At 44.9% G+C, this 25906-nt stretch overlaps 1 protein-coding gene and 1 long non-coding RNA gene across 3 annotated transcripts in view; one reads left to right on the top strand and one right to left on the bottom strand.

Moving 5' to 3' along the window:
• Nucleotides 1-1683: 1683 nt before the first annotated feature.
• Nucleotides 1684-3495, bottom strand: LOC144334210 (uncharacterized). The gene is made up of 2 exons (XR_013403802.1): nt 3438-3495; nt 1684-2083 (listed from the first exon to the last, which is right to left on the bottom strand). It is a non-coding gene; the product is annotated as an uncharacterized LOC144334210 (long non-coding RNA).
• The window catches only part of ZDHHC5 (zinc finger DHHC-type palmitoyltransferase 5), a 33106-nt gene continuing 10026 nt past the window's right edge, over nt 2827-25906 (top strand). Inside the window, exons 1-5 of one of the 2 annotated variants that reach the window (XM_002808070.4) lie at nt 2827-2904; nt 6717-7880; nt 16819-16940; nt 24416-24573; nt 25632-25804. In XM_002808070.4, coding sequence (XP_002808116.4) covers nt 7777-7880; nt 16819-16940; nt 24416-24573; nt 25632-25804 — 557 coding nt within the window. In that variant the 5' untranslated portion in view covers nt 2827-2904; nt 6717-7776. Of the gene's footprint in view, nt 2958-6716; nt 7881-16818; nt 16941-24415; nt 24574-25631; nt 25805-25906 lie in introns of both variants that reach the window. The other variant, XM_015114147.3, reaches the window with a different exon arrangement.

Raw genomic sequence — 25906 nt, 5'->3', positions numbered from 1 at the left:
AGCCAGACCCTGTCTCAGAAAAACAAAAACCTGTAAGGTATTAATCGATAAACATATTAAAGTAATTTGAAGTTTGAGTGGTCTGGATATCCCACTGTTTTAGCCTAGATTTTACTCTGGATACTTTTCAGAAGTAGCTGGCACTTTCAACTTTACGTTCTTCTATTAAACGTTCTTTCCAAGAAATACCTTGAGTGATCCCAAGGAAAACTGGACAAGTGGAATCTCGGTCTTTCAACTTTGGGATAGTGATTATACCTCTGTTAGTGCTCATCCACCTAAGAAAGCTTGCCAATCCAAGCTAGTATCCCAGGGGAGTTGAGTTCAGTTGGATGGTGGAAGACTGATTTTTTTTTTTTTTTTTCCATTTAGCACTGTCTAGCCAAGAGACACCACTATTTACAAGTTCTTAGGAAGCTGAAAGTAAAAATGCCTAATTTGTGAAGTGGAGGAAATCAGGAAGTCTAAAAATCCAAGAAAAATATGCAACAGAAAAATGAAAGCTGACTTAAAGAAACATGGCTTACAGGTAGAAAATACCAATATCAGGTTAGGCACCCGGGCTCATGCCTGTAATCCCAACACTTTGGGAGGCCAAAGTGGGAGGATCATTTGAGGTCAGGAGTTCTGGACCAGCCTGGCCAACATGGTGAAACCCCATCTCTACTAAAAATAGAAAAATTAGCTGGGTGTGGTGGCGCATACCTGTGATCCCAGCTACTCAGGAGGCTGAGACATGAGAATTGCTTGAACCAGGGAGGAGGAGGTTGCCATGAGCTGAGATCGTGCCACTGCACTCCAGCCTGGGTGACGGCGTGAGACTCCCTCTCAAAAAATCAAAAATGAAATACCAATATTGTATCTTCAATAATGCCTTACATTTACCTTTCATATGATCTGAAGAGGTTTTTGTTTTGTTTTGTTTTGTTTTAAGATGGAGTCTTGCTGTGTCCCAGGCTGGAGTGAAGTTGTCTGAACTCGGTTCACTGCAACCTCTGCCTCCTGGGTTCAAGCAATTCTCCTGCCTCAGCCTACCGAGTAGCTAGGATTACAGGCGCCCCCCACCATGCCCGACTGATTTTTGTATTTTTAGTAGAGACGGAGTTTCACTATGTTGGCCAGGGTGGTCTCGAACTCCTGACCTCGTGATCCGCCCGCCGTGGCCTCCCAAAGTGCTGGGATTACAGGCGTGAACCACCACGCCAGGCCAGGTCTAAAGAGTTTTAAAAATACAAAGTCGTTATAAAGAACTCTCAAGTGTGTTGCAATAAATGCTGGTTTGACTCTGTTAACAAGAATAAACTAGAATTGATAATATATACCATGTCAGAGAAGGAACTAGACTCCAGAAAACAGGAGAAGGTAGTTCTCCTTTACCTTGCTGCCTAATACTAAAGTGTCAGAACCACAGTAAAGCCAGCAACATTTGAGACCAAACCCGAGGACAGGCAGGATTTTACAGACAGGTGAGGGGCCTCGGCTTCAGGGAAGTGGCTCGTGAAACACCTTTCTGAGGGGCCATTATGTAATAGCCAGAGTTGCTTTCCAAAAAAGAAACAGCCTCGAACTGAACGGGGAGAGAACACGTGGCATTGCTATTGGGTTCACAGCTGTCTTGGGCTAATCAGGGCAAAGCGTAGCACTGTGACCTATGCAGAGTGAGCTCGCCAGGGACCTAGAGAACCTTTTGCTTCCAGCTTTGTATTCTCGGATTGGGTGAGGTGAGGGATGCGGGCGCCCACTCCACCTGTGGCAGTGGGAAACTAATGGAATTCAGAGAGTTCACCTCCCGGCTCGCACGCCGGGTGCGGGAGCGTGCTGCCACCGCCTCAGGTCGCGCGCTCCTTAGGCTTCCCTCTCACGGTTAGCGCTACGGCTCCAAGGCTGGCGCCTGCTCTTCTTTATCTCCCTCCCCGGCCCTTGGCAGGAGACTCGCCCTACAATGGCTCTTCAAGTCCGGGCGTCCCCTTCATGTGGGACCAAAGCCCAGAGCATTCCATCATCCTGGATTCTGCCTGGACCAGCGACCTCGCCGGACTGAAGATTTCTCCAGCAAGATTGTTTTAAATAAAGTTTTCGCCGTCTGGAAAAAAAAAAAAAAAAAAGGAGGTGGGAAGGAGAAAAGGCAGGCCTAGTCGCCAAATGGTTGGCCAATCCGCCGCGAAGGGGCTGAAGCAGGAAGCGGCGAAACTCCGTCAGTAATTGGCTGCGCTAGAAGCCTGTCTGGACTGTACCACCTCACTGGGAGAGGGGTTGCTGAATTCGAGAAGGTGGCTGCTTGCTTTTGAGTACTTCCAGTACACACACATAATTCTTTTCTTCTTTCCGAGAGTTTTTGCTTGGATTCAGTGGGAATACAACAGGACGCAGGAGAAGGGAAGACTCGCCTGGCCATTTCCTCATTCCTGACTCCTGTGCATTAGGCCAATCCCTGTCTCTTAGTCGTCCCCGCAACCCCACGGCCTTACGTGCGCGCTCTCGTCTCCTCGAGTGCGTACGACGCTGTGTTGCTGCAGCCAATCAGAACGCGAGGTCGCCCCGGTCGCCAGGGTTCGCGCGCACGCCCCAGATCGGAGTCGGGGTGGGGGATATGGGTGAATGGGAGAGTGAGCGGGGGTGGGCGCGGCAGCGCGAGCCGCATGAATGAGACAAACGTGCGCCGCGCGAGACGTCGCGCGAGTCCGGACCAGGGAACCAATGGGAACGCTGGAAGGGTTCGAGACCCGGCACTGAGGGCAACGGCCGCGCGCCGGCTCCGAGTCGAGCGTCGCCTGGCGGGAGCGCGCGGCAGCGGGGCGGGCGTGGAGCGTGCGGGGGCCGCGCGCTGCTTCTCTGAGGCAGGACGGCACTGCCGGGAGGCGGCGGTGACAACGACGGTGGTGGTGACGAGCACCGGGCTAGGGGGTGAGTGCCGAGGACACCGGTGCCTGCGGAACCGGAAGTGCCGGACCAGTGAGGTGGGAGGGGAGGGTGACCTCTAGGGAAGGGGGACCGACGACGGGGAGGGGGTTAAGGCCCCATTTCTCCTCCGGGCCGGGTCTTCCAACCGCGGCGGGACCCGTGGGCCCTGGAAACGGACGACGAGTAGAGGCCGGGGATCTACGGCCACCAGGGCTCGGAACGGATTAGAGCCGGCCACTCAGCTCGAGACCACGGTCCCCGGTGCCTGGCGCCCAGCCGCCGCCCCTTCCGCCCCCGGCCCTGCGCCCTCGGGCTCTGCGGTCCCCGCTGCCCGCTCTCTTAACCTCGGTGGGCCTGGCCGCCGTGGATTCCTTCTCCTCGGTTTCAGCGGTCGTCAGTCCTGCCCGAACGGGTGATTCTCTTTGCCCCCGTCCGGTGGTGGGGACCGGGGGCTGTTTCCCTTTTACCGCTCTGCGGTTCGATTCCCTCGCTCCACTCTGCTGATACTTATTTTGGCTCAAGCTTCATTCTGTTACCTGTTCTCTCTCACCCGTCCGCGTCCTCCTCCTGCCGCCACCAGCCGAGTGCTCCATGCTTTTAGTACTTTGTACTTTTTAAAGTGGAACTCGAATGCGTTTGTCAATATTTTACCTATGTAAATTTCTTTTTGGGGCAGGGAGGTGGAAAGTGTTTTACCCACTTGGCCAAATGAAACACTGAAATAAGAAGTAAGAAAGTTGCTAAAAGTTACGAAGGCAGTTGTAGGGTCACATATATGTTATACTCTAGACTATTTTTCTGCCTTGGATTCTTCACTTCCTGGTTAATGCCATCTTGAGCAAGTTGATCTAACATTTTCATATCATCCTTTTATCTCAGTATTCCTCTGTCCTGGATCAAATATCTTCAGAATGCTCATTATCACCCTTTCTATAAACTTAATGTTTACAAAATTATATTGCCATGTATTTTACGATCTCGGTATATAATGATAACACCCACATTAAACTTCTTGGCTCTTTCTCCCATACCTTGACATGTGAATTATTCCATGGTACCTCCATTACTGTGTATTTAGATTTACTCTATTACTGTTACACCACTTATTTCAACAAAAAATAGTTGTGTTGTCCTTGGTACTGCTGGTATCCACCTGTTTAAGGAAATACCTGTATTAAACCTTATTAAAGCCTTCAAACCACATATCCTGTATTGTTTTACATATACATATTTCCATTTCATAGTTTACTCTGTGCCTCAATATGGCATACATATTATTATTATTTTTTTTTTCTGAGACGGAGTCTGGCTCTGTCGCCCAAGCTGGAGTGCAGTGGCTGCGTTCTTGGCTCACTCCACCTCCCGGGTTCAAGCGATTCTTGTGCCTCAGCCTCCCTAGTAGCTGGGATTTCAGGCGTGCGCCATCACGCCCTGCTCATTTGTTTGTATTTTTAGTAGAGACAGGGTTTTGGCATGTTGGCCAGGCTGGTCTCGAACTCCTGACCTCAAATGATCTGCCCGCCTCAGCCTCCCAAAGTGCTGGGATTACAGGCATGAGCCACCGCGCCTGGCCGGCATACATATTCTTGTTTACTTTTTTGATACTAGTATGGATTCGGACTCTTGACTCTGATGAACCACGCTCACCCTTGTGGTTTCATCCTACTATCTGCAGCATATCCTTCTGCTAAGAATTGGTTCATCTTTATTTATACGCAGTAAATTCTTAGGTTTTATGGTTTCCCTTCTATTGTGTAGCCCCCCCAAGCATCTCAGATGTGGATCTCTTTTGTATTCCCAGTATTATACTCCCAAAATTGCATGGCCTTTCATGACTCTGTATTGCTATGTCAGTATTAGTCCATGTGACTTTTTTCCTGTGGAAAATATATGAAATAATATATAGTATCTAAATGATATTCTACTCTAGATAAAATTTAGTGTAATTTTCCATCTTTTCTAGTCTTTGGGATTTTGAGGGAAAAGTTTCTTTAATAGTACATATTGGCTGGGCAGGGTGGCTTACACCTGTAATCCCAGCACTTTGGGTGAGTGGGCAGATCACCTGGAGGTCAGGAGTTCGAGACCAGCCTGGGCAACATGGTGAAACCCCATCTCTACTAAAAATACAAAATTAGCTGGGCGTCGTGGTGCCCTCCTGTAATCCCAACTGCTCGGGAGGCCAAGGCAGGAGAATTGCTTGAATCGGGGAGGTGGAGGTTGCAGTGACATGCACTTCAGCCTGGGTGATAGAGGGAAACTGTTTAAAAAAAACAAAGTACAGATTGTCTACAAACCAAGAATTTGCTTTTGTTAACAAAGTTACCGAGGCCTACATTCCAAATGTTAGGCTTTGATTCCTGTAGGAAACTGAGAGTTAAATAATCATTAAATCAGGGACTAGAGAGGATTTATGTTTTCTAGGACTATAACAATTTCTTAGAATTTCTGGGCGCTCACTGTATTCTAATACTGCTGTTTGGCCCTCTGAAACTCACATTTTAAAGAAAGAAATGAATCATAAGGGAAGGCACCTTTGCTTTCCATGCCACAGGTGAGAGAGGAAGCGGTAAATTATAGGACACATTTATATTTTGTTATCTGAATCTTCTGAATTTTTTTTTTTCTTTTCTTTTTTTCTTTTTTGAGACACAGTCTTGCTGTGTCGCCCAGGCTGGAGTGCAGTGGCTCACTGCAACCTCTGCCTCCTGGGTTCAGGTGATTCTCCTGCCTTAGCCTCCTGAGTAAGCTGGGACTACAGGCGCCTGCCTGGCTAATTTTTGTATTTTTAGTAGAGAAGGGAATAAAACTACTTTTAAAATTCTAACTTAAAATTTTTGGCTTGCAGATTCCAAGTTATCATCGCTGGGCAGGTAGTGGATGAAAAGGTAGAAAGGGTTTGTGTCACCAAAGGGGCATGTGACCTCTTGGGTTCTGAACCTCAAGTGATTCAGTGGAATGTCCTCAGGCATTCTGTAGCCTTCAATTTTAAAGAGTGGATAAGGGACTGCGTCACCAGATAATGTGAGTAAAGTGCTTTGAGATCACCAGATGAAAAGCATCTTATAAAATCCTAAGATGCTGGTGTTAGTTTGTTACTGTCATCAACAGAAGTCATTGTTATTCTTAATCATATTGGGCAGGTGGGGCTCAATTACCTTAGGCCAATATAGGAATAATAAACTGTTGAATTGGGAAAAAAGGACCAACCCTATGCTTTATTCAGTTTCTCATAGAGGGCATCATGCCTTTCTATGCAAGAACATTTCTTACCCAGTGTTCTAATGGGTGATTCCAGAAGACCAAAAATCAGCCTCTGCCTCTTCAGGATTGTAACTAAAAAGCATAGAGGAGCAAGAGAAACACACAGAGAAAGAAAATGAGACTTGCTTTCCTAATTTTGAGGTTAATTTTTTCTTTTTTCACTATAGCAATAAACATTCTTCTTGTCCAAAGAGAAATCTTTGTTCTAGGACTGCCCTTCACTGCTGTGCCCTTGTTTGTGGTTTTAATATTCTTGGTATTTGTTACTACCATCTCTGTCAGGTGAGATGGGCCCATTACAAGAACTAGTCCTTTGATGACCTTTGACCAGATTAAGCCATGTTCTCCTTCCAGTCTGAACAGAGCAAAGGATTCTGAATCAGTTTTCCTCCCAATTCAGAGTCCTTTCTTACCCACATACTTGTAAGTGAAATGGAAAACAGTCTTTCTTTCAGAAAGTACTTTTTAACAGCAGCCTGTGGAATTTTAGCCTTGGTGTCTAAGAAATACCCTGAAAGAATTCTCTGATAAAGATACTTGTTTTTCTCCAGGTGAGGCACAATAACCCGGTTGAACTCTGCATCTGGAAAGCTGAAGACTGAAGAAAGATAAGAGACATTGACTAGTCTGGAAACAGGGACATCTTTGGAACTTCGTTTTCATCCACAGTAAACTTTTTAAGTGTCATCAAGTGGAATTGATTTCTTCATCTTATTCTGCCTATTGGGAAGAACATGGCTTCAAGGATTTTAAGTTTCCCTTTAGTTTTACATGAACTCTGTAGGAAACAGAGCGCTTAAAGGGCTTGAGAATTACAAGAGATTGAAGACAGACAAGCTTGCCCTGTTTTCCTTCCCCTTCAAAGAAAAGGATTTACAACTCAAACTTACAACAGTTGTTATCCAGCTTTAGCCATTAAGAGAGAAATAAACCACCATTGCCAGACTACAAGCCCTGGTGAAGTCAGGGTGTGGGAGTGGTGGCATTGAGAAGACTACCTAAAAGAGACAAAGACTGCAGTAAACACAACTCCTCTTTAAAAGTTGGAAGGGGCCTCAGGTTCCTTCTTGGATTGAAATAGAAACACAGGGCACGCCTCTTTTAGGTGCAGCTCACATTTTATGGAACTGTAGTTGTGGAGGTACTATAGTATCTCCTCAGAAGAATTTTTCTTTGCCCAAAGTTTTTTTTGCCATACCCTGATATTCTCCCCTTCTTTTGAAGACCTGCCTCCATCCATGAGCTGTATCTTGATCTGTCTGACTGTCCATGTTTTCCGCCTGCAACCATTTGCATGTGTACAGCCTACTGTTTGTCTCCAATTTTTAAACTGTACAAGTTGTGTTTCTTAATCTTCCCTTCTGCCTTGTTCTGGAGAGGTGGTTATTCATCATTTGGAATCACCTTTCCCCCTCCCATGTGCTTTCCTTCATTTGAGATCTTTTGACCTTTGGCTTTATTTGGGAGGGGGAAGGGTGATAAAGTTTTCTGTTTCCCTGGTTTCCTTTTGTACTCCTTTCTGTTGCTTCCCTCCTCCCATTTTCTTGTCTGTTCTGCCGCTGTGTGGGCCTGGGCTATGCGGCAGGGCAGATTTCCCATCAGAGCTCCAACATGCCCGCAGAGTCTGGAAAGAGATTCAAACCCAGCAAGTATGTCCCGGTCTCTGCAGCCGCCATCTTCCTAGTGGGAGCTACGACACTCTTCTTTGCCTTTACGTGAGTTTTCTCCCAGCAGGGATGTTTGGTGGGTGGATACTCCATGGGAAGTGAGGAGGTATGCTTTCTCTTGAGTTTTGCAAAGCCAAGTGACTGAGATGGCTCAGTGTCTGGTACAGGTAAATCCAAATCCCAGAGATATGTAAGAAAAGTGAGAAAAAGCCTGTCCTTTCAGCCTTGTTATACATTTTACTGAAATTCTGCTGAATCTTCTACCTACCCTTTCCTCCTTTATTTTGGAATCATAGATGTCTTCATATTTTTCTACCCGGCTCCATCATTAGATGATCCTAAACTAGGAAGGAAGTGGGAGGAAACCACCAGAGAGGCTTAAAGCAGTTTAAGCAGTCAATTCTATGAGAAAGAGAACTAGACTAGACTAAAGGCTTTTTTTTTTTTTTTTGAGACAGCATCGCTCTGTCACTCAGGCTGGAGTGCAGTGGCGTGGTCTCAGCTCACTGTGACCTCCGCCTCCCGAGTTCGAGCGATTCTCCTGCCTCAGCCTCCTGAATACCTGGGATTAAAAGTGCCCACCACCATGCTGCGCTAATTTTTGTATTTTCAGTAGAGATGGGGTTTCATCATATTGGCCAGGCTGGTTTCAAACTCCTGACCTCAAGTGATCTGTCCACCTTGGTGTGAACCACCGTGCTGGGTTGACTAAAGGCTTTTTAAATGCTAATGGCTTTTTTCCAGGATGTCTGAAGCTTAGGTTTGAGATTGTGGAAACTGAGAGTACTGGAAAATTTCAGAATTGATTTATAAGATATACCAATGAGACAGTTTTGGCTTTTAGTGTTACCCAGATGATTTTCTTTGTACTCTTAAGAGCAGAAGCCTGGAGAAGTGAAGGCCACTGAGAAAGGAAAGGGTAAGTTGTATTTGGGAAGAGAGTCCAAAAAGAGTCCCTTTATGTTAGTTTCTGCTGAGGGAATGACAGTAATTCTCCCATTACTTCAAGCCAGCTAGTTTAAAAAGAATTCTAGCACTTTGGGAGGCCGAGATGGGTGAATCACGGGGTCAGGAGATCAAGACCACCCTGGCTAACACGGTTCTGTTGGGAAAAGCAGTTGGTATGAAAAAATTTCCCATTTAGGATCTAGGATCTGCATCATTCTCACTTTGATCTTCAGACTTTGTTCATTTACTTGTTATTGGAAGAGACTGAGTGATTTACCCTTCCCTTTTTCCTCAGTTTTTTTTTTTTTTTTTTTTTTTTTTTAAGCTCTTGACCATCTGGAAAGCATCCTTGCTGTTACCTGTTTATAAATTAACATGCACCAGGCTTCTGAGCCTATACTGTTGAGTCATTGATTTAGCGCTCTAGTTGCAGCTCTTGGAATCGTCAGAGCATGCTGGATCTTCTGGGAAGTTACTTTCATGGTTCAGGCTCAAACCTAGTTGAGAAGTGCCATTTAGGGCAACATAAGGTTGCTGGAAAGAGGAAGAAAGTGAATTGAAGTGGTAGGGAATAAAAACACTTGGGCTCATTGAAGTAGAGATTGTTGGGGTGGAGGCAGTTATACACAGAAGTTAAATCTGAGGTAGAAGGGAAGGAAAACCCCCCATATTGAGCTTTAGAAGCCAAAAGATATTCTGAAAAATGTGAGTCACATTGTCTAAAGAGTCAGCAAAGTAATACTGATATATTTTTCTAGTTTTTAAACAAGGAGGGAAAGAATCACTATCTAAGGCATGAACACCATCCTACTTCTCACCTCCTCTGAAGCGGAGAAATTGTAGATTTTTTGGCCCCCAGCTCTGAGCCTGAGCATACCTGCTGGAGGCTCTCAAGGATCTAGAGACAGTACTGCTCTTCTCTGACTTAATATTTTCTTCATAATCTTTTTCTCTTGCTTAAACTCAACATGTTCAGTGTTCTGTCCTTCTTCATGTATTTACTACCAGAAATGGGTGAGTCTTTGGTGTCAGAACTTGTTTTGGTTTTTGCTAATATGGCCAGTAAGTAGAATCAAAATTTTAACAAAGGGACATTTATATTATATCTTAGTATCCTTGTAGCAATTTTGATTCTGGGTCAAGAAGGGGATGTACAAGACCAGTTTTGATACCCTTAGCTCTGCTCAACTGGGGAGGGTCTATTTTCCTTTAAGAGACAGAGCCTTCGGAGAAGGAAATTGAGGGGACTAAGTGATTTCTGTCTTTCAAACTCCCTCTTCTTGAGATAGGGCAAGCAGAATCCTTGTTTTTAATTTGCTAATCTGGAACCATTGAAGTGTTTGACTGGTTATACCAGTTTGCCTACAAAGAGTTGTCCTGACATAGGCATTTTCTCAGCTGATAGTTGAAGCTGTTTAACCTACTTTCCCATTCCCTGGTGCCAGTAAAGTAGGAACCCTCCTTATTCCATGGTCTCTTAACTCTAGGAAAGAGGATTTTGGAGGACAATATTGACCCTATTTGGAATTATTGCCTCTCATCCAAAGTTAGAAGAACCCCAAGTCATAGCTGGAGTTCCTTCCCCCTGGCGTTAGTTTCCACAGAACCAATTTCTGGGTTCCCTCTTTTCCTATGCATCTCCCCTGTTCACCTTGTGGGGGCATAAACACTGTTTATCTTACTCTAGCACCTAGCTCTGGTAATTCTGAAATTCTCATCTCTTCTCCATCTGACTAGAGTATTTCCTCTATAAGCGTATATCTGGGCCGAGGCACCACTGTTCTTAAAAACTATCCTATCATGTATTCTACCTCTTTTGAGGTTCAGTTCCTTGGAGAATCCCCTGTTTAAAACCATACACAACCTAAAAAAGAGTTCAGGGTTTCAAATGGAGAGGCAAGAGGAAAGCTCTCTGAACTAGCTCCTGTGTGGGGCTGTAAATCTGTAACTACTCTATCATCCTCCTATTCTCTTCACTAGGCTACAACTAGCTACATTATTAGAAGCCCCAGGTGAGAATTACTTTGGGATCTAGAGGACTGTGAGTAGGAGGGAGAGTCCCTTTCAGGTAACAGACATAATTAGTGGAGGCATGTAGGCTTCGACTAATTAGGAACAATTTACCTTCCATGTTTCTTTAAGTTAGGGAAAGCTATAAGCAGAAATTACCAGTTGAGTTTGCATCAAAGAAATAGTGATCTTCTGCCCTAGAGAATCTTGAACAGAACAATTGAGGCCTTCCTCCTGGAACCCTAATCCCTCTCATTCCCTGAATTTGTCCAGCACTAAAACTAAGGAATGGTGTGGATCCTGTCTTAATTCTTTTCCGTTTTCACTATTTGAGAGGCAGAGTGTCTGCTGAAGTAACCTTCTACCTCCCAGTTAGTTGCTAGACTTCATTTAGGATAACTACTTCGATGCTTATCTATCTTAGTTTAATCTCCTTTTTTGACTGGCAGAGGGGCAGTGCTAGGTAAGTGGGATAAGCACTCTTTGGGGGAGGTTAGGAGATTGATTCTGGTAAAGTCTATTAACCTTTGTGGACCTAAGTTTTTCCTGTCTGTAAGGAGAACGTTGACCTACAGCAGTTTGTTTAAGCAACATGACCCTTTTTCAAATTAAATCTTATGTACCAAAAAAAAACCCATAAAAAGTAGGGCTGCTCTGGTTCAAGTAAGGCTGGCATGTAGAGGCCCAGCCCCTTGGTATCGCCTCTTTACCCTGTAGGATCCCCTGAGACCTTCTGGTGCTCCTGGTAACACCATTTGGAATCACTTTGAATTGTATCTTGTTTAAAGTCTTATCAAACTGTGAATTAGTCCATTTAAGGTCTTATTTTATCCATTTCTAAAGCTGGTGGGGAGGGGGCAGGGATAAGATCTCTGCTTCACGTGATTTTTTTTTTTTTTGAGATTGAGTCTTACTCTGTCACCCAGGCTGGAGTATGGTAGTGTGATCTTGGCTCACTGCAACCTCCGCCTCCTGGGTTCAAGCGATTCTCCTACCCCAACCTCCTGAGTAGCTGGAATAACAGGCGCCTGCCACTACGCCCAGCTAATTTTTGTATTTTTAGTAGAGATGGGGTTTCACCATAATGGCCAGGCTGGCCTCAAACTCCTGACTTCAGGTGATCCACCAACCTCGGCCTCTCAGAGTGCTGGGATTACAGTCGTGATCCACTGCGCCTGGCCACTTCAAGTGATGTTCTAAGGGAAGGATAAAGTCAGAATTGTCTGGAAATCCATGATGGTCTTCTCAGGCTCCCATCTATGATATAGCTTGTGGCTTTTCAGTTTCTGCCTCAGTCCTCTTCCAACCCTTTTACCCACAGGAAGTTGGCCAACCTCCATGGATTTCTCTCTGCCCGCCCCCCAACCTGCAGAGGTATTAGCACTTGATTTGAGTGGGAGCAGCCTTGTGATTTAGCACATTAATGGAGCAGTGGTTGTTCCTTTTCCTTCTCACATTGTTTTCTTATCCAGGAATAAGTGCCCAGGTCCTACGTCTCACATTCAGCTGGTTGAAAGTCTGGGTTACAGAGGTACCACAAATCAGGTGTTTTCAGAGAAACTGGATTGCCTACCTGTAAAGGGAGAAATTGTTTTCTCATAGAATCTTGAGGAAAGCATTTCTAAATGAGGATCCCCATGGGCAGGAAGTGGAACATTCATTTCAGCCTTCTCTCATCAACAGGGAACACTAGTCATATGCTCAAGCAATATGCTGGGCATGAGTGGAATGCATAGACCTATTCTTTAGGAGCTTAGTGTCTCTGTTTTAAGTGTCCTTGAATCCCTAGTATTTCAGATAGGGGAAGGTAGAGCTGGAATAACTGATGATGATGATAATGATGGTGATAGTTAATAATGTTTTCTTTTGTCTTCAGTCCACTGAATGCTCAGTATCAAGCCAGCTAGTTTAAAAAGAATTCTAGCACTTTGGGAGGCCGAGATGGGTGAATCACGGGGTCAGGAGATCAAGACCACCCTGGCTAACACGGTGAAACCCCATCTCTACTAAAAATACAAAAAAATTAGCCGGACGTGGTGGTGGGCACCTGTAGTTCCAGCTAATCGGGAGGCTGAGACTGGAGAATGGCATGAACCCAGGAGGCGGAACTTGCAGTGAGCCGAGACTGTGCCACTGTACTCCAGTCTGAGTGACAGAGTGAGACTCCATCTCAAAAAAAAAAAAAAAAAGAATTCTAGAGACTGGGAGCAGTGGCTTACACCTGTAATCCCAGTACTTTGGGAGGCAGGGGTGGGAGGATTGCTGAGCCCAGGAGTTTGAGACCAGCCGGGCCAACATAGTGAGACCTGTCTCTACAAAAAACAAGCAAAGTCAGCTGGTCATGGTGGCATGTGGCATGTACCTGTAGTCCCAGCTACTTGGGAGGGTGAGGCAGGAGGGTTGCTTGAGTCTGGGGGGCGATTTCAGTGAGCCAAGATCACACCACTGCACTTCAGCGTGGGTGACAGAGCAAGACCCTGTCTCAAAAAAAATGAATTCTAATACATTTTGAGTGAAGATCTTTCTCCTTCATTCTCATATTTGTACTATGTAGCTGAAGTAACAAGGTGGAGAGTTTCATGTGGATTACCTAAGGCCTTGCATAGCAAAGTATTGATTGAGGCAGGATTAAAATCCAAAGATTCCTGACTCCTACTTTGTGTTTCTTTCTAAGAACTTAACCATTTTTTTGTAATAGGATGCTTAGGGAGTGCTAGGAAACAGGGTTTCAGGAGTGTGGATATTGGAATCCATTCTCCCAATTTTATTTTTATTTTGTTTTATATATTTATTTTGAGACGGAGTTTCACTCGTATGCCCAGGCTGGAGTGAAGTGGTGCGATCTCGGCTCACTGCAACCTCTGCCCCCCGGGTTCAAGCTATCCTCTTGCCTCAGCCACCTGAGTAGCTGGGATTACTGGTGCTCACCACCATGCCCGGATAATTTTTGTATTTTTAGTAGAGACGGGGTTTTACCACGTTGGCCAGGCTGGTCTCGAACTCCTGACCTCAGGTGATCCACCTGCCTTGGCATCCCAAAGTGCTGGGATTACAGGCGTGAGCCACTGTGCCTGGCCCCATTCTCCCAATTTTGTTTGGCCTTGAAAATAGGAGTGCTGAATGGATGGGCAGAAGAACCTGTTCTACCTGAGATGGTATAGGTCTGGTAGTCCTGTCAATGAGTCAGCCAGCCTTCTGGGCTGTGGCCACTCCCTAGGCTTTAGAGCTTTGTGATTATTGCCATAGTCTAAGGACGAGCCCCAACAACTCCTGTTCTGAGCTCTGGCCTCATCTTCCATCAAAGGCAACAGATTCAGACAGGCCACTTGGGGTGGTCACCTAGGAATCTGGCAAAGTACCGTAGCAACGGAAAGCCTCTCCTTAAATCAAGCAGAATTTGGGATATGGCAAGAACAGGCTCTGCTCACACATGCCTCTCCTTGGTGGGGTGTTCCTTACAGTGCTGATTGGAAGCAATGGTTCTGTGAATCTAGGAGCAAATATTGCCCATGAAGTTGTTATTTGCATCATTTCTAGATTCTGGCACTGTGGGGGCAGACTTCATTTTGGCAACAGATACTGGAATTCCATTCCAGGATTACACACTTTATCTGGAACAAGTTGATATCCAGAAGGTTGTAGGGGTAAAGTTCATCATCCAGGGGTAAGAAATTGAGTTGCTTTGCTTAAAAATGAAACTGGCTGGGCATGGTGGCTCATGTCTGTAATCCCAGCACTTTGGGAGGCCGAGGCGGGCAGATCGCTTTGAGCTCGGTAGTTGAGACCAGCCTGGGAAACATGGTGAAACCCTGTTTCTACAAAAAATTTAGCCGGGCGTGGTGGTGTGCATCTGTAGTCCCAGCTCCTCAGGAGGCTGGGGTCGAGGATCACTTGAGCTCAGGAGTTTGAGGCTGCAGTGGGCTGTGATCTTGCCACTGCACTCCAGCCTGGGCAAGAGAGCGAGACCCTGTCTCAAAAAACAAAACTGAAGAAAGAGTTGAGTCAGAAAGATTGACATGAGCCTGCAAATGGTTTCATATCTTGTTCTTATTCTCGTTAGTTTCCCTCAGGGATGGAAACTAAGGTGATTATTTCTTTCAGAAGCTCAAGAGGCCACAGTGGCCAGTTGTAGGAATGAGACTTTTAAATCATGGGCACCTCAATGTTCTGAGGATTTAATTTCTTTTTCCCTTCTAATTATCTTCCCAGGCAGTAGGAGTCAAGTGAGTCACCCTTTCTCCTCTTCCCCAGGCGGAAATTGAAGTGACAACTTAGTACTAGGGAGGGGCTCTGACCTGGATGACTGGTTTTCAGTTTCTCTCCCTCCCTCTTAAGGAACCTAGGATATCAGGCTTTGGGGTGAGGCAGTGCAGGAACTCTTCTTTTTGCTTATATTCCACTCCAAACCCTGCCAATGTATGGAGATATCTTTTCTGAACCAAAGAACTCATAGAGGAAGAAGCTTCCATGGGGGGCTTTCTTTGAGGATAGTATAGAACTGTGACTGAAGGTCTGTTTAGTCCCTATAATTGAGGCCCTCGCTCCAGCTTCATTATTTTGTCTTCTAACTGTGTACTGACACATCAAGAGAATCAAACAGCTAATTGATATTTACTATCTAAAAAGCCTGGCATATAATAAATATTAAAAACTTTTTAAAATGAATGGCTGAATGGAATTTGAATAAATAGATGGTGGTGGTAAAGATTTGTGAGATGCTTTGTGACAGTTTTGTCTCTTATCTTTAGTTTACTTATATCTCGTTAAGGAACTGAGTTCCTCCGAACTGCTCTGAGTCAGTGTCAGGGCTGTGCTTTTGTTTTGGTGGGTGCAGATATCTTTTCTTCACAGAATCCAGGACTGCTGTGGATTATTTCTCTGGAATCATATGCTGTCTTGTCCTCCTGTCCTCTTCTTCCTTTCCTTCAGTGAGTTCTTCCTTTCCTTTGACTGGTCCAGATAAAGGGGACAAGGACAGATGCTGTCCTCATTCTGGAGATTAAGTTCTCAGCCACAAAGTAGATTAGAGTATTTAGCCACTGTCTTGATAGTGGGAAGTTCTCCCTGAGCTGTGACGAGAGTGTTTGATACTACTGACAAAACAAGCAGCACATCATGTTTTTCCAAAACTTCCAGCTCCCAGGAAATCAGCAGAGAAAGGAAGAGCTCTCGAAGCATTCCTATGTAGATTCATATCCTGAAAGAAACTGAGTTTAATTCTGGACTAGAGAATTGTTTTTTGGTCAAGAAAAGTTACCTTGAAGCATGTCTCTTGAGTTGATTGCTGTGGAATACTGGGTATGTTTGGATAGTTTCTTTTTCCTACAAAATTGAGGACTTCTTTGGTCTGATAGTCTCTATCCTCCCCCATTCCTGCTTCATTTTTAGACATCAAAGAGTTTACTTCTGTGTCTTGATATCCATTCTCATCTGTGTGTTTTAAAAGAATTTCCCAACCTTAGGAACTGCCCTCTAGTTGAATAAACTCTCAGGCATATCCAATACAATGAAGAAACTTTAGGCACTTAAGTGGTTCAGAGTCACCTGGCAAGGGGGAGCGGGGGCTAGAGAGGTAGGTGGTATCCCATGCTTTGGGCCAATGTGCAGGTCAGTGGGACATAGCTGGGATCGCGAAACCTCAGGCTGCTCCAGAGAAGGGAGTGTAGCTGGTATCAGTTACATAGTTAGTACCTAGTTCTCATGTCTGGTTAGAAAGGAGATAAGGACAGATCTCAAAACATGTGGCAAGATCCACAGGGTAAGAATGAATCTGAAGCACAAAGACTTTAGTGCAAGGGGTTAAGATGGGAGAGATTCTGAGTCTTGTACTTTTATCTAAAGTGAGCAGTTCCCATAGGAAGCTAGACTCACTTGGTGGGAAAGATAAAGATAATAGTTTGGGGTGGCAAGCGTAAACCACACAAGATTTATCTATAGGTAGGGGGCTAAGTCTTTACTGATTTTTGTATGTATGGTTCGTGTCCAAAATATTAGAGGCAACCCCTCATTTTCTTTATTGTCTGTGCAGGTGTCCAGGACTAAGCCTGTATGTGTCACCTGCAGTGCCCATCTACAATGCAATTATGTTTCTCTTTGTGTTGGCCAACTTCAGCATGGCCACCTTCATGGACCCAGGGATTTTCCCTCGAGGTAAGATCTGCTTCTGTCTTAGAAGCACCTTACACTGCCTTTGAAAAATAATGATTTGGCCCTACGCAGTTGATCTTGGGCCTTAAGAGTCCTGGGATTTTGGGATATGAAAAATAATGATTTGGGCATACGCTGTTGATCTTGGGCCTTAAAGTCCGGGGATTTGGGGATACTTTTATCCTCCTCTGATGATGAAAATCAGGTCAGGGCCTTCAGGAATATATGTCATAACTTCTAGTCCTATGATTCACTTTGGGTCAAATCTTTGAGTTTTAGTTATTTGTTCAGCAGAAATTTATTTAAAGCATATGGGTTGGATGCTATTTTTAGGTACAGTAATACCCACAGTGAATTAAGACACTTATAACAGTGTGATGCAGACTATAGTGGAGGCATGAGCAAGGTTCTGTGAGAATATAAAACATTGAGAACAAAGAAATATGAGAACATATTTTGCCCAAATAAATTGGGGAAATGCTTCTGAAAATAGGTGGGAAGGACTTTAACAAGTAGAACATAGGAGGGAAGGGCATTTTTAGGCAGAGGAAACAGCACATGCGGAAGCTTATAGCCATGAAATGGCAAACTTAGTAGGAGGATGTTATGCATGGTGCGACCAGAGGGATGGGAAGTAAACCCAGAGCCAAATTGTCAAGGACTTTATATACTAAGTTAAATAGATCATACTTTTTCCTTTGGATAGGAAGAGGTCTTTAATTGGAGGACTTAACATCAGTATTCCTTTTAGAAAAATAATTCTTATAAGAATTATAGGCCAGGCGCAGTGGCTTATGCCTGTAATCCCAGCACTTTGGGAGGCCGAGGCGGGCGGATCACCTGAGGTCAGGAGTTTGAGACCAGTCTGACCAACATGGTGAAACCCCATCTCTACTAAAATTACAAAAATTAGCCGGGCATGGTGGCGGGTGCCTATAATCTCAGCTACTCAGGAGGCTGAGGCAGGAGAATCGCTTGAACCCAGGAGGCAGAGGTGGCAGTGAGCCAAGATCGCGCCATTGCACTCCAGTGTGGGGGACAGAGCAAGACTCTGTCTCAAAAAAAAAAAAAAAAAAAAACCAGCTACCTTTTGGGAGGCTATGGAAATAAACCAGATGAGAACTTGAATTCAGGGCTGGATTTACAGATTTTTTAGTAGTAGACTCAACAGTTTTTCATGACTTTTCATGATTTTATTTGGCAAGAGAGAGAAAGTGGAGGAATTATCTAGAGTAGTTTCAAGGTTCATAACTGGAAGATAAGTTGAATACTGATTTTTATAAACCAAAATATGAGCTATAAGAATGTCAAACGGGTTTGGAAGGAAGACAGAGAATAAATACTCTTAGACATGTTGAATTTGATATACTTGAATCAGCCAGGTAGAGTTACCCAGAGGGCAATTGAATAGTCAGTGTTGAAGACCTTGATTTAATAATCTTCATCCATGTGATATTTGAAGCAACAGGAGTAAGATTGTCCAGAGAAAATACTGTGAGATTATGAAAGAACTGAGGTTAGACCTGATCAGCACTGACATTTCTGTAACGATCAGAGGAGGAGGAAGAGGAAGGATTGAGTAAGAAGAGTTAGTAGGAGGAGAAATAGAACAAAGTGGGAACTAAGGAAAATTCATCAAGTAGCTGATGGTTGACAGTATTGAAATTAGAGAGCTCCAGTAGTATGGAAACTCAAATTTCCCATTTTCTTTGATAACTAAGAAATAATTTTTTTTTTTTTGAGACAAAGTCTCACTCTGTCGCCCAGGCTGGAGTGCAGTGGCGCAATCTCGGCTCACTGCAACCTCCGCCTCCCGGGTTCACACCATTCTCCTGCCTCAGCCTCTCGAGTAGCTGGGACTACAGGCGCCCGCCACCACGCCCAGCTAATTTTTTGTATTTTTAGTAGAAACGGGGTTTCACCGTGTTCACCAGGATAGTGTCGATCTCCTGACCTTGTGATCCACCCGCCTCGGCCTCCCAAAGTGCTGGGATTGCAGACGTGAGCCACCACGCCCGGCCTGTTTTTTTTTTTTTTTTTGAGACAGGGTCTCACTCCGTTGCCCAGGATGGAGTGCAGTGGCGTCCTTACGGCTCACTGCAGCCTTGACCCCCTGGGCTCAGGTGATCCTCCCACTTCAGCCTCTGGAGTTGATGGGACTACAGGCATGGGCCACCACACCCAGCTAATTTTTCTATACCTATTTTTGGTAGAGATGGGGTTTCGCCACGTGGCCCAGGCTGGTGTCAAACTCCCAGGCACAAACAATGTACTCGCCTCAGCCTCCCAAAGTGCTAGGATTATGGGCATGAGCCACCACGCCTGGCCTGAAATAATTGATTATAACAAAAATAGATACATGTGTGTATGAGGAAGAGATACTGCTAAATTTCTTTTTTTTTTTTTTTTTTTTTTTTTTTTTTGAGACGGAGTCTTGCTCTGTAGCCCGGGCTGGAGTGCAGTGGCCGGATCTCAGCTCACTGCAAGCTCCGCCTCCCGGGTTTAGGCCATTCTCCTGCCTCAGCCTCCGGAGTAGCTGGGACTACAGGCACCCGCCACCTCGCCCGGCTAGTTTTTTGTATTTTTAGTAGAGACGGGGTTTCACGGTGTTAGCCAGGATGGTCTCGATCTCCTGACCTCGTGATCCGCCCGTCTCGGCCTCCCAAAGTGCTGGGATTACAGGCTTGAGCCACCGCGCCCGGCCTGATACTGCTAAATTTCTAAGTTGTATAGGTTTGGAAGGCAGTGAGTGAGAAATGAGAAAACAGGCAATGAGTATCAAAATTACTCTTTTTTTCTTTTTTTTGAGACGCGGTCTTGCTCTGTTGCCCATGCTGGAGTGCTGTGGTACAATCTCGGCTCACTATAACCTCTGCTTCCTGGATTCAAGCAATTCTCCTGCCTCAGCCTCCCGAATAGCTGGGACTATAGACTCCCACCAGCACGCCCAGCTAATTTTTGTATTTTTAGTAGAGATGGGGTTTCCATATTGGCCAGGCTGGTATCGAACTCCTGACCTTGTGATCCGCCTGCCTCAGCCTCCCAATGTGCTGGGATTATAGGCATGAGCCACTGCGCCTGGCCCAAAATTACTCTCTTAAGAAGTAAGCTGGCTAGGCACAGTGGCTCATACCTATAATCCCAGCACTTTGGGAGGCTGAGGTGGGCAGATCACCTGAGGTCAGGAGTTTGAGACCAGCCTGACAAACATGGAGAAAATCCATCTCTACTAAAAATACAAAAAATTAGCCGGGCATGGTGGCATATGCCTGTAATCCCAGCTACTCGGGAGGCTGAGGCAGGAGAATTGCTTGAACCCAGGAGGCGGAGGTTGCAGGGAGCTGAGATCTCGCCATTGCACTCCAGCCTAGGCAACAAGAGCGAAACTCTGTCTCAAAAAAAAAAAAAAAAAGTCCAAAGAAAAGCCGTGAAGGCAGAAGTTGGAGTAATACCGTATGGGAGAAGGAGAGGGTTTTTTAGGATAAAGAATTTAACTTGTTTGTGGCGTGAAGAGATGGAACCAGAGGAGAGAGAAGCTGATATTGAAGAAAGGTGATAATTGAAATTGGACTTTTAGAGGAAGGAGATGCTTTCCAGTACATATCTGAAGGTTCTGCTTGCAGAAGAAGTAGGCTCTTTCTGGAATAGGAGGGGAGAGAACCATCATCAGCGGACTAAAAGGTGGAAAGAAGATAAGTTGACAAAGGTTGTCACTGATGACATGTAGTTTTCCTCTCAAATGTGAGGTTATTTTGCAAGAGTGAGACAAGTAGTTTCGGGCTAGCAACTCTGGTAAGATGAAGTGTTTCTGAAATTCACTGTGGGCTGGGCGTGGTGGCTCATATCTTAATCCCAGCACTTTGAGAGGCCAAGGTGGGTAGATCACCTGAGGTCAGGAGTTCAAGACCAGCCTGGCCAACATGGTAAAACCCCGTCTCCACTGAAAAACACAAAAATTAGCCTGGCATGGTGGCTGGTGCCTGTGATCCCAGCTACTTGGGAGGCTGAGGCAGGAGAATCACTTGAACGGGGGAGGAGGAGGTTGCAGTGAGCCGAGATTGCACCATTGCACTCCAGCCTGGGCAACAGAGCAAGACTCTGTCTCAAAAAGAAAGAAAAAAAGAAACTCATTGTGCTTCCAAAGCCTATATCATTGTGCTTCATTTGTGACTTACCTTCAAAGATTGAAGTGAGGGTGAGGGAAAGGAACTTTGTGTCCCTAAAGCCAAGGAAGGCTATTTTAATGAGCCTTTAATATTCATTCATCAAATATTTATTGATGTAATATGGAAGGCACTATGATGGTCATTTGGGGTGATGTTTTTAAGAAGGTCATTGCTGGCCAGATGCGGTGGCTTATGCTTGTAATCCCAGCACTTTGGGAGCCCGGGGCGGATCACTTGAGGTCAGGAGTTCAAGACCAGCCTGGCCAACATGGCAAAACCCCACCTCTACTAAAAATACAGAAATTAGCCAGGTATGGTGGTGCACATGCCTGTAACCCCAGCTCCTTGGGAGGCTGAGGCAGGAGAATTGCTTGAACCTGGGAGGTGGAGGTTGTGGTGAGCCGAGATCACCCCGTTGCACTCCAGCCTGGGCGACGAGCAAAACTCCATCTCAAGAAAAATAAATAAAAAATAAAAAGGTCATTCCTTTCAAGTAGCTCAGACTAGAAAGGAAGAGAGGAAGACACCTCTATAAACAAATACACTGTGGGCCAGGTGCAGTGTCTCACGCTTGTAATCCCAGCTCTTTGGGAGGCCCAGGTGAGTGGATCACCTGAGGTCGGGAGTTTGAGACAAGCCTGACCAACATGGAGAAACCCTGTCTCTACTAAAAATATAAAATTAGCTAGGCGTGGTGGCGCATGCCTATAGTCCCAGCTACTTGGGAGGCTGAGGCAGGAGAATCGCTTGAAGCCTAGAGGCGGAGGTTACTGTGAGCTGAGATTGCACCACTGCACTCCAGTGATAGTGCGAGACTACGTTTCAAAACAAACAAAAAATACATTGTGATAAGTTGTAAGAGTAATCAAAGAGATCATTTCTGGTAGATGATGATGTAGAACGATCAGACGTTTCAAAATAAGGAGCATGTCAACTGGGCATGCTGGCGCCCATCTGCAGTTCTAGCTACTTGGGAGGCTGAGGTTGGAGGATCAGTTGAGCCCAGGAGTTCAGGGCTCAGTGAGCTGTGGTTGCAGCACAGCACTCCAACCTGGGTGATACAGCAAGATTCTCTTAAAAGAAAAATAGCATTTGAATTTTTTCCCTTTAAAAAAAAAAATATTTTTTTGAGACACAGTCTCTCTCTGTTGCCCAGGCTGAAGTGCAGTGGTGCCATCTTGGCTCACTGCAACCTCTGCCTTTCGGGTTCAAGCAATTACTCTACCTCAGCCTCCTGAGTTGCTGGAATTACAGGAGCGTGCCACCATGCCCGGCTAATTTTTGTATTTTTAGTAGAGATGGGGTCTCACCATGTTAGCTAAGCTACTCTGGAACTCCTGACCTCAAATGATCCAGCTGTCTCGGCCTCCCAAAGTGCTGGGATTACAGGCATGAGCCACTGTGCCTGACCAAAAGAAAAAATCTTTTATTTAAAGATTTTAATAAGTAGTGCACATTCATTATGTACAAAGTATAAAAAAGACAAAACATTACCTATAATTTCACAGACCAGAGCTAACTACTATTGTGGTATATATCCTCACAATATTTGAAGACTTAAAAAATATGTGTGTATATTTATGTATACCATGTATCTGCAGTATATATTTATGTGTGTGGTTTTTTTTTTTTTTTAAGACAATGTCTTACTCTGTCACCCAGGCTGGAGTGCAGTGGCATGAGCTTGGCGTACTACAACCTTTGCCTCCCAGATTCAAGCCATTCTCCTGCCTCAGCCTCCCAAGTAGCTGGGATTACAGGCATGTGCCACCACCCCTGGTTAATTTTTATATTTTTTTGTAGAGATTGGATTTCACCATTTTGGCCAGGCTGGTCTTGAACTCCTGGCCTCAAGTGATCTGCCCTCCTTGGCCCCCCAAAGTGCTGGGATTATAGGCATGAGCCACCACACTCGGCTGTACAGTTCTTTACCTAGCATTTCTTGCCATGTAAATATGAAAAAATGCTATGAAAAGAAATCAGTAAAATTTGAAAACTTAATTTTTAATCCCACACTATCATTTATTTAATTTTTCCTTCCCACATTTTTTTTTTCTAGGTTAATAAAAAATAAAAATTGCTCTGGGTGCGGTGGCCCATGCCTGTAATCCTAGCACTTTGGGAGGCTGAGGCGGGTGGATTGCCTGAGCTCAGGAGTTTGAGACCAGCCTGGGGAACACGGGAAAACTCTGTCTCTACTAAAAATACAAAAAATTAGCCGCCGAGGTGGCATGCGCCTGTAATTCCAGCTATTGGGAGGCTGAGACGGAAGTATCACTTGAACCTGGGAGGGGGAGATTGCAGTGAGCCAAGATCACGTCCTTGCATTCCAGCCTGGGCAACAGAGCAAGACTCCATCTCAAAAAACAAAACAAAAAACAAAAAAATTGCTAATTGTATATGAGAAGGCAAATAATGTCTTTTAAGTTTTGAAATGGGATGGTGGGTTTCTGATAGCTGAAAATTGAGAGAAAGGGCATTTATGCTTGTGCAACAAATAATACTGAAATATGTATATATATAGAAAATTCATAGAGTAGGGGAAGACATTTTGGGAAGGGATTTGGTTTTTTTCTTTTTTTTTTTTAAGATGAAGATGAAGTCTCACTCTGTTGCCCAGGCTGGAGTGCAGTGGCGTGATCTCAGCTCACTGCAACCTCCGCCTCCCGGGTTCAAGCGATTCTCTTGCCTCAGCCTCCTGAGTAGCTGGGACTACAGGCGCACGCCACCACACCCGGCTAACTTTTGTATTTTTAGTACAGACGAGGTTTCACCATGTTGGCCATGCTGGTTTTGAACTCCTGAGTTTAGGCAGTCCGCCCTTCTTGGCCTCCCAAAGTGCTAGGATTACAGGCATGAGCCACCACGGTTGGCTGGGCAAAGTATTTGTGCCTGGAAAAAAAGGTTGATGTTAGTTCCTCTCCTGAATTGCTATAGTTCACTCATATAAATATAGATACTGAACTCTTATGTAAACTCATTATGTATGTGCTTTGATATGTAAACTATTTGTTTAAAATATATTCATATACTTAAGCCAAATAACACCAGCAGATGCATACAAGAGCTACCTCTTGAGTCATTTTATCTTGAACCTCACTTCCCAATGCAGAATAAATTGCTTCCTCATCCGTGTTCCCATAGTGTTGTATAAAAACCTGACCTCACAGTCTTATAGTTCCTAGTCCCTAGTTTCACTCATTAGAATGTGAATTCCTCAAAGGCAGAAGCTATATTTGAAACATCATTGGATCCCTAGCACTTACTACAGTTCTGGCATAGTTGTTTTTAATTGACTTTTCCTCTCTACAGCTGAGGAGGATGAGGACAAGGAAGATGATTTCCGAGCTCCCCTTTACAAAACAGTGGAGATCAAGGGCATCCAGGTGCGCATGAAATGGTGTGCCACCTGCCGCTTCTACCGTCCCCCTCGATGTTCCCATTGCAGTGTCTGTGACAACTGTGTGGAGGTAAGCACCCTAGGTGGGGTAAGACTTCATGCTTAACCTTCACTGTCTTCATCCTAACCATATAACAGATTCTTAGCTTTGGATGTGGTATAGTCCTGTCTAACTAGGTTGGCCACATGGTCCAGCTCTGTCACATGGTGTTAGTAATGACATAACATGAGAGGCAGAGCATAAATATTATTGCAGGAGGGAAGCTTTAACTCAGTATGGGCGTAGACTTTCTTTTTTATTTACTTATACTTTTTGTAGTGATGAGGTCTCCCTGTGTTGCTTGGACTGTCTCAAATTCCTGGCTTCAAGTGATTCTCATGCCCTGGCCTCCCAGAGTGCTGGGATTACAGGCATGAGCCATTGCACCAGCAGGGTGTAGGCTTTCTTGACACCAGGATTTATAGTTCTAGCCTTCTAGCTGTTGGCTCATCTTTGGTTATTTATCCTGGCTTTGAGTTTTCTCTTCCAGAAAATCATGCCGTTGCGTTTCAATTTGTTGTAGTTCTTTTCCTGCCTGTCCTTCTGTATCCCTTGTCCTTTTTCCATTCCATTTTCACTTAGCTGTAAGCAGTTACCTGCCAAATTCTCCATCTAATCCTCTTTTCTCATGAATCTTGATGTTTTTGCAAAGCCGCTGACATTCGTCACTTTTAGAGTTCCTTGGTCACATGGGATAAACTTTGAGAACTGGCCTTGGCCTTTTCATTTTTTTTTTTTTTGGAAGTGGGGTCTTGCTATGTTGCCCAGTATAGTGGCTATTCACAGGCAGTCATCATAGTTCACTACAGCCTTGAACTCCTGGGCTCAAGCCCCAGCCTCCCCAGTAGCTGGGACTACAAGTGTGCGCCACTATGCCTGGTTTGGCCTTGGCCTTTGACCAACCTCTGGAGGGTCTCCCTTGCAGATTTATAGAGCAAAATAAACTGGATTTAATTTTGGACTAATTGATGACCATGATCATAAATTACTAAAACCAAAACTTAGCTGCCATTTGTTTCTTTTCTTGACAGAAGTAATTTAATGCTATGGTCCAGGGATGCCTCTCATCTGTCTCTTTTTGTCCCTAGGAATTTGATCATCACTGCCCCTGGGTGAACAACTGTATTGGTCGCCGGAACTACCGTTATTTCTTCCTCTTCCTCCTTTCCCTGACAGCCCACATTATGGGTGTGTTTGGCTTTGGCCTCCTTTATGTCCTCTACCACATAGAGGAACTCTCAGGGGTCCGCACGGCTGTCACGTATCCTTCAAGGCCTTTTAGGTTGTGGGATTGGAAGGGGGAGGAATGAGGGCTGAAGGGAAAATGGCTGCAGTAGGAGCTGGGGAAAGTGAGATCATGTTG

Source organism: Macaca mulatta, chromosome 14, assembly GCF_049350105.2.
Source record: "Macaca mulatta isolate MMU2019108-1 chromosome 14, T2T-MMU8v2.0, whole genome shotgun sequence".
Taxonomy (NCBI): domain Eukaryota; kingdom Metazoa; phylum Chordata; class Mammalia; order Primates; family Cercopithecidae; genus Macaca; species Macaca mulatta.
This window is presented reverse-complemented; position numbering and strand designations above follow the sequence as displayed.